Raw genomic sequence first — 13947 nt, 5'->3', positions numbered from 1 at the left:
CCTGCTGTGCAAAACAGCTGGATATTCAGCTTAAAGGATTTCTTTCCTAGAGAGAAACTACAGGTGGCATGGAGTTGAGGTAACGTGAATTTGATGGAAGATACACTCCAGTCCTACAAACCGGCTCCAGCGTCACTGCTGTGGCTTCAGGATGCATGTGTGATCCTGGGGTTTGTACCTTGATCAGTAAAAACTGCAGTCCAAGGCACAGGAAACAATCTTTCAAATTTATTTCAAACTGGTTGTTTTCCTTTTTATGAATGTGCTTTGTCACACTAACTTTTGCATTCCTGTCTTTTTCAGTTTCCATGGGCTTTTTTCTTTGCCCTGGAGATTTAATTTTGGGGTAATGTTTTGCCTCATAGTATAATCAGTTTGGACTCCGTACTTGTTTTAACCAGATTTCAGAAATACAGTAATGTCAAGTGCAGGTGAAGCTGCTTGTTCTGTATTAGATTGAGATGGTTTAATCTGAAAAACAGCAATTATCTGGTGGATTCCCATCAAAATGATGAATTAGGTCTTACTGGAGATGGACCTTTGCGGGATAATCTTCCTGAAGAAGGAACAGATATGGTTCAAACAGGTTGGAAAATGCTTGCAAGGAGTCCCCTCGTGAGTAGAACTGTTACTAAGCTAAGGCTGTGGATCTACATGTTAATATTACTTCAAGCAATAAGAAGCTTACATTAAAAGCTCATAAGCAGTGAAACATGACAGCTCTCACTAATTTCTCATAGGGTGCTTTACTGTTTGTTAAACAACAAAAATTTTACTAGTCCATTTCTAGTAAGAAGCTTGTTCTGAGCTTAAGGGTCAAGAAATGTATACTGTAGGATGCGTTTTGCAGAGGACCTACGCCGGATAAAACAGAAATAACATCATAACTGAAGCTTTGTTTACACCCAAGATTTTAATGATGTTCGTGTAGCAAGAGCAACGTAACTGAACGGGCAAGGATGATGGTCGGCTGGTTAAAATGTGTTTATAGGAATGGAAATACATCTTATAGTGCTATAAGCTGTATTTATAGCAATGTAACTGCAACAGGGTTTTACAGAGGAACAGCATTGCCAGAATTAAAAATCACATCTCTCACTGGAATAATCATGTTGTATGTGGGGGCCAGGCCTAAATTAACTCCAGTTGCATTTCTGAGTACTTAAATGAGAAAGCTGCTTCAGTAAAGGCTTTCTTTGGCTCTGAGGTGATTTAACACTGAGAAGCATTGAACATCTGCATCTTCATTGAAGTCGGTGCTGTTTTAAGGTGCTTTAAGCCATCACAGTCCTGTGTTTCTGTCTTGGCTTTATATCTCATCGAAGTCAGTGGGAAAATGCTTGGGTGGCTGCAGGATAAGAGACTCTTAAGAGACCTTTGTTAGCCTTGTATCTTATTTTCTGACAAATCAGGTGCACAGTCAGTAGGAAGCTGTTTATCCTGAGTGCAGAAAAGTGCGCCCAAGTGTGATCCTATGTGACAGTCACAGGGGTGAGCTGGGACACAAAACCAAATTTTGTTCTGTTCAGTAGTTTTATTTCTGCTTTTTGCTCCCATAACCTGCACATAGTTAACATAAGATGACAAGCCCAAGCAAAGCACCACCACCTTTTTCTGGGAGCTAAAACAAGCCATTTATTCTTCTCCTATAAATGGGAATAGGCAATCTAAAAGGCTGTTCCCACAAGAGCTTTCTCTGGCATAACAGCTTCAATAATGTTTCTCAGAGCACATTGGTCTGGGGACACATAAGAGAGGACAGCACAGAGATCCCAACATGTGCTCAAGATGTGAATTTAGATTAAGACAGTTATTTTTTTTTCAGGCATTTTGGTTTTTAATCTTCAGTTCACATCACCTTTAAACACTTTCCTCTGAAATGGCAGCTTGGGCTCATCAGATTCCATGACTGTTTCCAACATACTACCATTTAATTTTGGCTTGGCAGATAGATTTTCTGTTAAAGCTTTTCAGATGGAGGTTTCATCAGATTTTGGTGGTCATTTTTTTTCTCTGCGGTGACTTTTTATTACTGGGATCACAGGATAATCTTACTTTATGTGGTTTCTCATTCCTTTCTCCTCTCTGAGAATATTGCTTTTAGTAGTGGAGACCACTGCTGTATTCAGTGGACTCAAGATCAAATCCTCAGTTTGCCTACGGTCATTACAGATCTGACCTGAGACTATTGCTGACCTGCATCTTCATGAACCTTTTCATTTTAGTTCCATCTCACAAGACATACATTATATTTTTCTTAGTAGTTTCCATTTAACATCACCACAGACGCCAGTTCCTGCTGCAACAGATGAAGAAGAAGGAAGAGAGACACACTTCCATAGGGTTTCTGCACGTATACACATAATTACATGGTTGGAGGACCTGTGCAGACTATCTGGTCCACCTGCCACTCAAAGCAGGTGTTTCAAGTCCAGTTACAAAGTTAGATTAGGCTGCTGAGGGCCTTACCCAGCTGAGTTTTGAGTATCTTCACTGATGGAAATTCTGTAACTTCTTCAGCCCCCATTTCTGTTTCCTGCACACAGAGCTTTTTTTTTTATACCTATGTGGAATTTCCCTGCTTTCTTGTGGTTTTTAAATTGGATCGAGATGTTCTCTAAATTAGAATATGGAATGAGTTCTAGAAAGATTTTCTTTCTGTGTGGAGTAAAAGTCCATGCTTGAAGATAATCCTGTATAACAATAGTCAAGCAAACCCATACGCAGCAATTCTGGAGGCAGCAAAGAGGTGTGCAAGCAGTCAGTGTAACAGAGTAAGACTAATGTACCTCTTTTGATAGTAGAAGGAAGAAGTCATGGTTACAAACACAACATCTAGAAGATGGGTTTTGCTAAGAACCAGTTACTTCTTAGGGGTTTTATTGGTAGGGTTGCGGTTGGGTTTTTTTTGCATCACAGGACAAAATTCTCCACATATGACTGCACTGAGATAATAAGTTTTCCTTTATTAGAATATTTCCCTATTTAAAATAGTGATATTTTATGCCATGACAGGTTAATTAGATTTAAATACCCAAGTCATTAGGGAAGATGCTGTGAGATGAGGGGATACAGATGCTGCCTATTCCACATATCTGAAAAATAATTAAAACAGAAAAATCACGAAATGTTGAATATACACAGTGGTGGGATTTAAGTCGGGCTTGACTGAGGCTATCAAGAGTTGTGGTTAAAATTGTTGTCAGTTGTAATAAACACACTTTCTGCTTCAATCTATGAAAACATTTGCAGCTGTTGAAGAAACAGACATCTTTGCCTCTTAGTCAAACAATACATAAAATGAATAGATGATGTGGAAAAGCAGGTGTGCGGTAATTGACTTACAGAAGAAATTGTGAGGGACCTACTTTTTCATATTGATCACCTACTACTGTCACTGGATTGTGAAAGTGGAGCTCATTTAATGGAAGTCCTTGAGACAGAAAAAGAAAATCATACCTGGTTTTATTTTATAGTCTACTTTGAAGCTGCATTCGTGTAATTTAGAAAGATCCACTGAATCAATTTTCAGCGGTGTACAGTACATACCAAAATATATTGAGGGCTGTGCCATCCTGCCGTTGTCTGCCTGCTTAACTCACTACAGATGTGAACACACGCTATGTATTATGTAAATGTGTAAGTCGACACATACAATTTATAGGATTTAGAAGTGGAAAGAACATGAATTATACGACGGAAAGCTTTCAGAGTGTTGCACAGTTTTCAATGCAAAAGGAAGATGCATAGTAACATTAAAAAAACATCAAAAGGAGTTGATGGGTAGTTAGGTAACACAACAAACTATTGTGCCTCTTTGTCCTACTCTCAGCAGTGAAGTTAGTGGAGGTCTCATTGAATGGCAGGTAAAAGCACATGTGGGCTGAGCTGGAGGAGCACGGCGGTGTGTTTGTATGACTGTTCTCTGATGAAACAGATTCAGGTAATCCATGTAGTGAAGCTAGTGTGGCCATGACTCTCTCAAATTTGATTTGAACTCAGCTTGACAAAGAGGTACAAATGTCAAATAAAATTGCCACAATAAATACATGGTTTTGTTGACAGGAAGTTGCCCAAACCATCCAGAGCCTTTTCTAAGACTGAAGTGAGAGTAATGTACAGAAGTGCTCTAGCCAGCAAGAAGGGCTTCCTACCAGAAACCAGGTGCAGGAAAAACTGGGCTTTCCTAGTTCTGGTGTTAAAAGAGTAATGTTGGGGTGTTTTTTAACCATAAGTGCAGGTGTTTTGAAATGTTACTCTAAAGTGAATATAGTGCAGTCTTGATACTCTTTTTAAGAATGTCAAAATCAGAATGTGCCGATTTGGTAAAATGAGCTTTCAAAATAGTCATGATGCTGAGCCTGTTTTTTTGCTGAGCACTTCAAAAGCTATCAAAGTAGCTGTACCTTATGTCCTGGATACTGTCAGGAACCTATAAATAAACATAAAATAATACAGGAGCAGGGAAAAAATGTTATGCCAGCAGTTAATGCTGTTGTTATTAATTGTGTTGTTTGTTGTTTTTTTTCTTTTCACAGTGTGTCCTATTCAGTGCATGTCTCTGAGGATTACCCAGGTACAGTGTAACATTCTTGTCCATGACACATGTTTGCATGTTACCTCAATTTGCTATATTCAGCTAAGAATATCTGAAAGGGTGTTGATGTCTTCCAGGTGCATCCTTGTACTAATCATTTTTCATTAGTTGTGTTATTTTCACTGTCATTTTTCCTTTTCAGGCACCATTTATCAGTTGGGTCAGGGTGAGAAAACGTGGTTACAAGTTTACAGAGGCTGGAGCTTCTGATGCTTTCCCTGTCTGGAGCCTACAGTGATAGGAGTGAGAAAGCACCCAACTCCTCTTTGGCATGGTAGATAAAGCTTGATATTTCAAGAGGCTGAGCAGTCTGGAGTGGGGCCAGCAAAGCACTTCTGAGTTAGACCTTAACGAGACTACTCACGTTCTTCAAATTAATCCTTGGACTGCTTATTGATGCTTCTCACGGTCAATTGGTGCCAAGGGTTTGTGTATGGGTGTGTCTTTGGTAACATAAGCTTGCAAAGCTGTTCTCAGCTGCTCAGTCCTGCCTCCATTTCATACTCTGAGCTGAGCTGGCAAAAGCATTTGTGCGGCCAATCTAGACAAGGGGAATTACTCATATGAAAGACAGCCAAGCAAGACCAAAAGCTGGTTTTTCAGCTAGCTTATTTACTTGATTTCCTTCACAAAGACTGTATATGTAGTTCAGTTGGCACAGAAGTTAGCAGAAGCAGGAGAGGGAAGCGGGGATGAGGGCAGACAGGCACTGTATAAGTAAAGGTACGTGGTACTGTTGGATTGCAGCACACTGTGTGTTTTGCACCTGGGATTATTTAACAGTGTAAGTAGCATGAATGATAGGAAGCCCTCTGGCCTTTTTTTTATCTTTATCCATAACAACTCTGTAATATCTCTAAATGAAATATTTCTTGTTTCTTTTAGAATCTCTAAAGAAGTGAGACTTAAGTCGTCTTCATTGATAAGCAGTAGATTATGTTCAAAACACCAGAGTGCTTGAAGCCGATAGAGAAATCAGCATCAGCAGTGATGCTGAGTACTATGGATTATATGAAAGAATACTGACATTCTTTTATGAGAGATATTTTATTTACCAGTAAAAACTGGAAGGAAAACTGCTACTACTACTAATCTATTCCATATGTAGTAAGGGGAGAAACTGAGATTCATAAGATACACAATCATACCTGTGATAAATTTGTTTACTGATAGCTGCATTGACCTAACAATGAACAGGGCGACAAACAGTTTAAAGGAAATCTTCATCGGATTTATTATCAGCTTGTTTTATTAAACATCACAAAACTTGATCTTTGTGAACCACTAACTAAATGGCAAGCTGGAGCACTGAACGAGCAGTTAGTCCCACAGCACATGAGATCTCATCTCCTGCCAAACTGTTCTGTCTGACAGATCTCAAAGTTCCCTTACAAATGTTAATTGCAGCATGAGCAGCTTTTGTGGCTCTAAACCCTAATGAATATTCTCTGCTATTACCCCTATATTTAAAAGTCAGATAGAATTTGAATATTTTACACTGTAGCTAACCGGGGGGAGGGGGAAGGGAGGCTAAACCAGCTGCATATGTTTATTAGTTAAAATCTAACCCTTCAAGGCTTTGGAAGACCTGATTCCATTCATATCTCAAGATTTTGCAGGAGGTATGTTTGCTTTGTGGTGAAGCGGTGTTTGGTATATTCGGAATGATAATGACTTTTAGCCATTTTACAGCTTTGGTCATAAAATACTTGTTTGACTTGGTTAGCCAGATTCGTTGTCTGCTCACTTCATCCTAAATCTCTAACCGAACATTACTGCTGACTGGCTCTCTTCTCTGGTATGTACTTTTAAGGGGTATTTCAAGGACATGTCAGGGTGCAAGGCTGTCAAGCCTGGGAAGCTCTGTGCTGATGCCCTCCTTGGCTGGAAGGTAGTTGATAGAGTTGATAGCTGGAAGCTAGTTGATAGAATTCAGAGCAGCATGTGCTCACCAAATTAAATTTCTCACAGGATAAATCTTTACAGATCATGGTTTAAGTCCATAGTTAGTGCATAGCTATACCAAAATTCTGTCCTCTGGAGATTAAGACTGTGTAATACACAGTGGAAATCCAGGAGAAGGCTATTGGGGTTGATTATCACATAAATTGCTAATGCGTGCAATAAATATATGAAAATAGAAGAGATTAAGTTACTGTACAAATGATGTTAATTCATCCAAAAGTGATACCACCACAAATAAATTTTAAATACTATAAGAAGAGTTTTGGGTAACGCATATAGCCTATCTGGCTGCATTGCTGTTATGTATGCAGCAGCATCACTTTGGCACTGATAACGGTGTGTAGTTATTACTGAATTGCTCATAAAGCATCAAAAGATTATAAACAGCTGAACATTAAATCATACCTATGGGAACCATAATATGACATGACAACTTTCTGTAATGGAAGGTGTTTGAAAGTTTCATAATTGTGAGTGAAAGCTAAAAATATGCTCACAGAGGCACACTGAAGAATTTAATAGGAGTAGTGTTGAGACAGTAACGTCTCAAAGTTATATATACATTGCTGAGATTGTGAAAATATCACTGAAAATTTTAGAGGCAGGTAATAACAGTTCCAGCAAAATACCTCTGTAACCATCTTCTCATAACATTGACACAACTGGGGAAAATAATGCTCCTAAGGAGTAGTTACAGAATATAACATCAATGAGGAGACTAAAGTCCCATTAATATGAGTGGGTGATGACTCCTGTGAGAACCATTACAGCAGCAAGCATTTTGCTAATGAATATATGTTCAAAGTGATACATGTGGCTGCCATGAACTTGTAGAACTCCCATACTCTCATTCCAGTGATCTGTGGATTACATACATATTAATCCTTTTCTTAGGCCTCATTAGACTGCAGCAGAGACGGAGAGAACCAGTTTGGCAAGTGATTTGCTTCATCCGTCCACTAGGTCCAGACACTAGGTCATCCACTTAAGAGGAGAGTTGTTCTTGGGTGTACTGTGTTAGAAACTGGATGTTGAAGAAAGCAAACGAAAACCAGTATCTTAATTTCAAGTTTCATTAGACTGATGGAAGGAAAGAAAAAAAAACCCTAATCACTGCCAAATAGAAAAGGAAAGCAGAAACTTGGCAGTGAAAAACATGTTATCCAGCTGCCAAGAAAGAATGACAATGGACATAAAAATATAATTAAAATCTATAAAACCTGTAATTGAGCAGCCCTTTTTTCCATATATGTATATCTTGGTAATTGTCTATTCTGTACGGAACATATTGTTTTTTCCTACTTTTTCGTGCAGCAGTAAGTTCTAGCATATGGATTTTCTTTTGCCAATCCGTATATATGGCGTTCAGTATGTTTAGAGTCAAATGATGCCCTCTATTATTCCAGCTTATTAGACTTTATAGCAGTAATTTACACTCCAAACCTACCAAAAGAAGGGACTTGTATTGCATATGCCCGGAGCCATCCAGCACAGTGAGGCTGACACTGGCAGCAAGGTGGAGCATGCCAGCAGAGGCAAGGCAGAGGTGAGGAGGGTGAGATGCAGCTGTTCTGGAGGCATAGTTCACAGCCTGTCCTGCTGGCAGGCAGAAGTGGCAGAAGTGGCAGAAGGAGTGACTGCTGGCACAGAGCTGAAGGCTCCCCTTTTCATTTGCATGATGCTGCGGCTTTAAAACACATCCCTGTGCCAAGCGCATAGCTGAGCAGACACAGGCTGAGCTGATGGAGCAGGTTGCTGTGCCCACTGGAAAGCAGTTCTCGGGGAGAGTGGTGTTAGCCTCCTGCAGCAATTGCCTGCATGCTACGTGTGGACGTTGAGTTGAGCGCGCATCACTCACATTACCTTGTGGCACAGCGCAGGGGTGGAAGTAGGCGAAGGTGTTGGGATGGTGTCAGACTCAGTGGATCTGTGTGACTCCAGCAGGGAAAGCCCCAGGCACCTGTCCATGTGTGGCAGTGCTACTGCTGGTCTGTGAAGGCAGCGTGGCAGTGCCAGGGCTTTGTCTTCATGCAGGATGCTGTGAACCTCTATAATACAAAGGGTAATGTGTCTGAATTTATTGCTCAATTGATGTTTCAACATTTCACTGGAATCTAAATGAATCACTGTGGTCTAAGGCTTTGAGATTGCAGCAGTATGCTTAAAATTACATTTGAGTTCACACACATTGCTGGCATGGGACAGGAGTGCTTGGAATGATGATAGATCAAGCCCTTGTTTTATTTCTCTTACTTGCCTCTTTATCTGTGATTATCTTAATTGTCAGTCTTTCTGCTCTAAAGTTTCAATTCAGCCCAGATCGGTAGAAAACAAAATGTTATTACTTTCATAGGCAGTTCAGCAGTTCATGCAAAATTAGCTTCTGCAGATAATATATGAAAAGCTTTCTGCTTCTTGTTTATTGTTACTAAATGTTTGGTTAGAAAGCAAAGCAAGAAACCAACCAGAATAAACCTCAACACACAGACCCCTCAGCCTAATCCCTACATTTTGTAAGAAAATTTGGGATAGACTTTCCATATTCATATCCATACTTAATATTTTTGTGAAGTGGGAGGAATTATTTTTTTTCCCTTAATCAGGCATAAGAAAGGTTATCCACTGATTAGAAGATACTTCAAACAACCTTTATGTGACTAGACAAAATGAGGCACAGGTATTTTGCATAATGGGCTGTTAACACCCAGCTCTGAATGCAACCTTCACTCTGCACAGCAGATCTAGCTTGTGTTCCAGGGTCAGACATAGCAAAAAGTGTAAACCATCAAATTCCAGGGATTTGATTGTATAAAATTTGGGTCTGAATCTTTCATCCTTTATCCTATTGTTTGTTGCGGGTTTTTTTATTAGCAACCTCAATAGGAAAATGAGGAAGAAGATAGTGCTTGGCTTCGCAAAGGATCTGGGGAGTGGTTCCTTATGGTACAAGGGTGGGACAGGCAACGTGGGAAGGGGTTGGCAGAACACAACTGGACTTCACCATTCACGGTGTTTTTCTTTCGCAGATAACACTTATGTTTCCAGTTCTGATAATGATGAAGATGTATTAGTTACAACAGAGCCAATTCCAGTAATTTTCCACCAAATTGCTACAGGTAATCTTATGTCCCCAGTGTTTTATTGAGTTCATACTTTCTAAGGAGAGATAAGATACTGCCTGCACTTAAAGGGAGATATGTTAATGTGTGCAGTTACACCGTCTGCGATGTTCTCAAATTCTTGCTGCAGTAAACTGTCCTATATTTCAGAATAGAAGAAATTAAGACATTTCTTTTGGGGATCACCACGATTGTGTAGGCAGGATGTATTTTATTCTTTTAATGTCTTGCAGTCTGTGCTAAAGCAATTCTCCTTGGGTATAGTTAGAGGTGCTTAATACTTCCCAATTATAAGTTTGCATGCTCGCTTGCTTAAAACTTCACTAAATCTTCACGACTGGGGATGAAAGAGTCTGTAACTGTCATTGTCTCTCATGAATTATTTCAGGAAATTTCAAACAAAATGGTCCAGCTGTTTTACTAAATTAGACTATTAAAAAAAAAACCCATCATTTTTTTCCAGTGTTTTTGGGAACCTCTCATTTGAAATTATCTCCATACTTCTAAAATGTATTTGATACATGAAGGGATATGCTTCTGAGACATATAGCACATTTATACAATATATAATCAAGATTTGTGCATACTCCGTAGAGACCTTTTAGATTTTAGCAGACAAATTCCCTGATGATTTCAGACTGAGGAGAAACTGCAGAGAGCAGTCTTAATTCTGGCAGGTCTTCAGACAGGAACACTTGACTTTGCAGTCTTTTTATTATTATTACAATGCTTTAGGGTTTTTTTGCGTAACACAATATTACTTTGAATTCCACTGGAAAACCACTATGATCTTCAGTCTCTGATCTCATTTATACTGATGTAAATCAAGAATAATTTTACTAAAGTCACTGCAGTGATACTCAAACAAAAACTGGCCATTATAGTCAGAAGTTTAAGATAAATTTTAATCTCAAATATTTCAGTAACTTGAAATAAAGCCTGTAATTTAAAACAGAATAAAACCCTATGTCTTGTGTAGAAGATGATATCACTTAATTTTGCTGGGGGAGGGTGATTTTTCATTCTTTAATAAAGTATACAAAATTAATGAATGACACTAAATTGTAAATCACAGACTGGGAAAAACAAATCTCCTAGGTGGACCAGCTGAGTTTCATTTCACAGTTAAAAATACGAGTATTCTGAGATACAGGGGCTTCTATTTCACATTTTTCACAAATTTCCCTATTTTCCCTTTTTTTAAAAGAATTAAGAAAAACGAGTGATGTCAACTGTTGCTTATCCATAAAATCAAAATTACAGAGGGAGAATGGAGAGGTATGTATTTCTTGTACCACATTTTAACAGAAGGGTTTTTTTAAGAAACCACAGAAAATAATAAAGTGTGAATGTTTACTATATCATATCAAATGTGTGCCTGTGCAAGCTCTGCACATTTGCACATGTTAGAAGATGAGAATAGTTCCCTGGGTTTCATACCCAGATTAACCAGTGAATCGCTTAGTTGGGATAGGGATGCTCCCATCCTAGGAAATATGGTTTTCACATTTATTTAATTTTTTGTTCAACATTGGTATAGACCCCACTTGCTGTAAAAACACAGCTCTTCTGGAGGAGTAGATCATGATGCCATTACCTTTTAACCTACTCTTGCATTTAGCACCACATCCCATTTATTAGCTCACTACTTCTTCGTCTGGCCTACAGCAGCCACACTCAAAGCTCTAGACCTCTGCATGACTCTATTCACCATAAGCAGTGTCTGGAGTATTCATACCTTCCAGTCACGGTTATATTTTTGTTGTACCTCTGGTGTGGGTCACTCGCCAGTCTCACAAAGACATTAGCTCAAGTATAAAGTGGCACTACTGTGAACTCTGCAGGACTTACAGGCTCAGAGAAAGTACCACATAGGAATTGACCATTGTATCAAGAATAAAGACTTCCTTTGGTAAGGTTGGTTGCTGAGTTTCTTGATGACTGCTTTTTAGGCATCTGTGATTAATCCTGGAAAGGGGAGATCAGCATGCCCAGATACACTGAAGCTTATGGTTGGGTTTTTTAGTAGATGAGACCTGATTCATTGTAAAATGCTGCACTGGAAGGACTTTGCTTCTATTGCCTTGTCATTGTATTCAGTGCTTGGTAAACTAGAAAAATTCAAATACAGGAAGAATTTACCTATTTGATTAAAAGCCTGAGATATATTTAGCTTCTATGTGACAGAGTTTGAGTATTTATTTTGTTTTTAGCTGAAAATTGAACAAGGCACTTAAATATGAAATTACTGTGGGAAAAAAAAAGAACTTTAAAGAAGTCTGTAACACTGACCATTTCTATTGGCTAGATGGTTAGAGGTTTGGTTAGGATGGCATGGGTTTGTCACAGTTCTAATGTGAAACTTGCATTTCTCTTGGGTTTGTGTCAGATTTTTGTTCAGTTGAGTTCTGTTTAACACAGACTTCGCCTTGAGCTAAGGTTATTATAAACAAAGAAGACTAAAGTCACTTAGTTTCTTTTCAATGAAGTAGAAGTGGAATTTTTTTTTAAACCTTGTCACAGAAAATTGCTGTGAAATAGGCTGAAATACAATTTTTGTTCTATAAATATGTACAGTGAATAGAGCTGGAATTTAAAAGCAAAGGTAGGGAAATAGGATTAGAAGGTCTGACCATAGAAATTGATGATAGGGTATATTTGACATTTATGACTATATGGGATTTAGGGGAAGCTTTAATTCTTTGGTTCATGCATCTGATTTCCATCCCATTATGACAGTTCTGTGCGGGACATAAGTACAAAATAAACAGTGATTATATCATGGTCAGATTGAAGTGAAGAATTATGACTTTAGCAGGTGTTCTTTAGGGGATCCTTATCAGCATAGGGCCTAGAATAATACATAGATTGTGTGAAACATGAACTAACATCTTCAAGCAATTATATGATTATACGTAAAGGTTCCATTGGTGGGAAGCAGAATATAACACTTCAGCTCATGCTGAGATGCAGTCTGTACAAGGATCAGTTCTATTTACTTGAGTGCAATTACTCACAGAGCAGCCTACTTAGAGCAGGTTTTACGTGGGTAAGCATATTACTTTCTAATCCTTCATTTTCAAGGTCTCAGATCAGAAGTAGTCAGAAAAATTAAGTATGAACTTCTCTGGCAACAGGCTGGAACTTCTGCTAAAAATAATAATTAAGCAGCAATCTGTCAGTTTTTCACAGAAAGAAGTTTAAGAGATCTCATGCTTGGACTTGATTTGCTTAAACTATTCAAATTGATTTACCAGAATAAAGTAAATTAAAACTGTATTAGGTCACTGAAACACCAAATTAAGTCCAGAACCTGTCTTGGTGGGTAAATTACGCTTTGTTTAGCAAAGAACAGAGTGAAGTATGCCCGCATAGTCTGCTGAATTCCCCAGTTTCTTAAAATACCACACTGTGTCTGTAGCAAGACAAATTAATACATGTCCAGCTTATTTTCAGGGTATTTTCAGGTACCCAGTTAGTAGGTGCATATTTTGCCTGATACTTCACTGTTCTTAAAACAGGCCTTTCAGTACTTGTCTGGAAAAATGGTACTAGAAGATTTCTTAATAAATGGTACTATGAGCTTATTGGTAAAAACATAATTCCTTTAGTTATAGTAAGAACTATAAATGCAAGATACGCATATCGCTTGTATCGTTGTTAACTGTTGTTTTCCATTAAGGAGTCACGGCACAACAGCACAGTTGAAGAAGACTCTGAAGGAGATAATGATTCTGAGGAGTTTTATTATGGTGGACAGGTAATGGTGGAAATTTTTGCACAACTTTCAATAGATCAGTTTTTGAAAGCTTCTCTTGTTCATTCTATTGTAAATTTATGATAATAATGAATTTCTTACATTTATTCAACTTCAAATAGAATACCATGTGTATATATATACACAGTATCTTATAGCAGAAATATTGAATATGTTATGCTGTATAATTATATAAAATTTAAAATTAGTTTATTTACATCTGCAAAGCTCTAAGAATAAAAAACACAGGTAATCTTCAGAACATTTGAAAACAGAAGCCAGTTGCTTACTTCCAGGAAATGGATACTCAACTCTTCAAAGCTGTTATTAAATACAAATCGGAAGTCAGACTGGATCCAAGTCTTTTTCCTTCTGGAGGAATGCCATTTTGTAAAGTCAAAACCACTGCAAAATAATGATGAAAATGATTATTACAAAACAATTTTGATCTAGGCAATAGTCCATTCTTTTTCTGAGATGCACAGTTAAATTCACCTTGAAAAATACTG

The 13947-nt window shown here is 38.2% G+C and overlaps 1 protein-coding gene across 1 annotated transcript in view; it reads left to right on the top strand.

The window, feature by feature from the left end:
- Positions 1–13947, top strand: part of PARP8 (poly (ADP-ribose) polymerase family, member 8) — a gene marked incomplete at its 5' end in the record, with an annotated part of 106832 nt that overhangs the window by 44479 nt on the left and 48406 nt on the right. Inside the window, 4 exons of the mRNA XM_010013636.1 lie at positions 4539–4576; positions 9589–9678; positions 10889–10959; positions 13364–13441. Coding sequence (XP_010011938.1) covers positions 4539–4576; positions 9589–9678; positions 10889–10959; positions 13364–13441 — 277 coding nt within the window. The remainder of the gene's footprint in view (positions 1–4538; positions 4577–9588; positions 9679–10888; positions 10960–13363; positions 13442–13947) is intronic.

The sequence above is a fragment of the Nestor notabilis genome, unplaced genomic scaffold, assembly GCF_000696875.1.
Source record: "Nestor notabilis isolate BGI_N333 unplaced genomic scaffold, ASM69687v1 scaffold2074, whole genome shotgun sequence".
Classification (NCBI taxonomy): domain Eukaryota; kingdom Metazoa; phylum Chordata; class Aves; order Psittaciformes; family Psittacidae; genus Nestor; species Nestor notabilis.
This window is presented reverse-complemented; position numbering and strand designations above follow the sequence as displayed.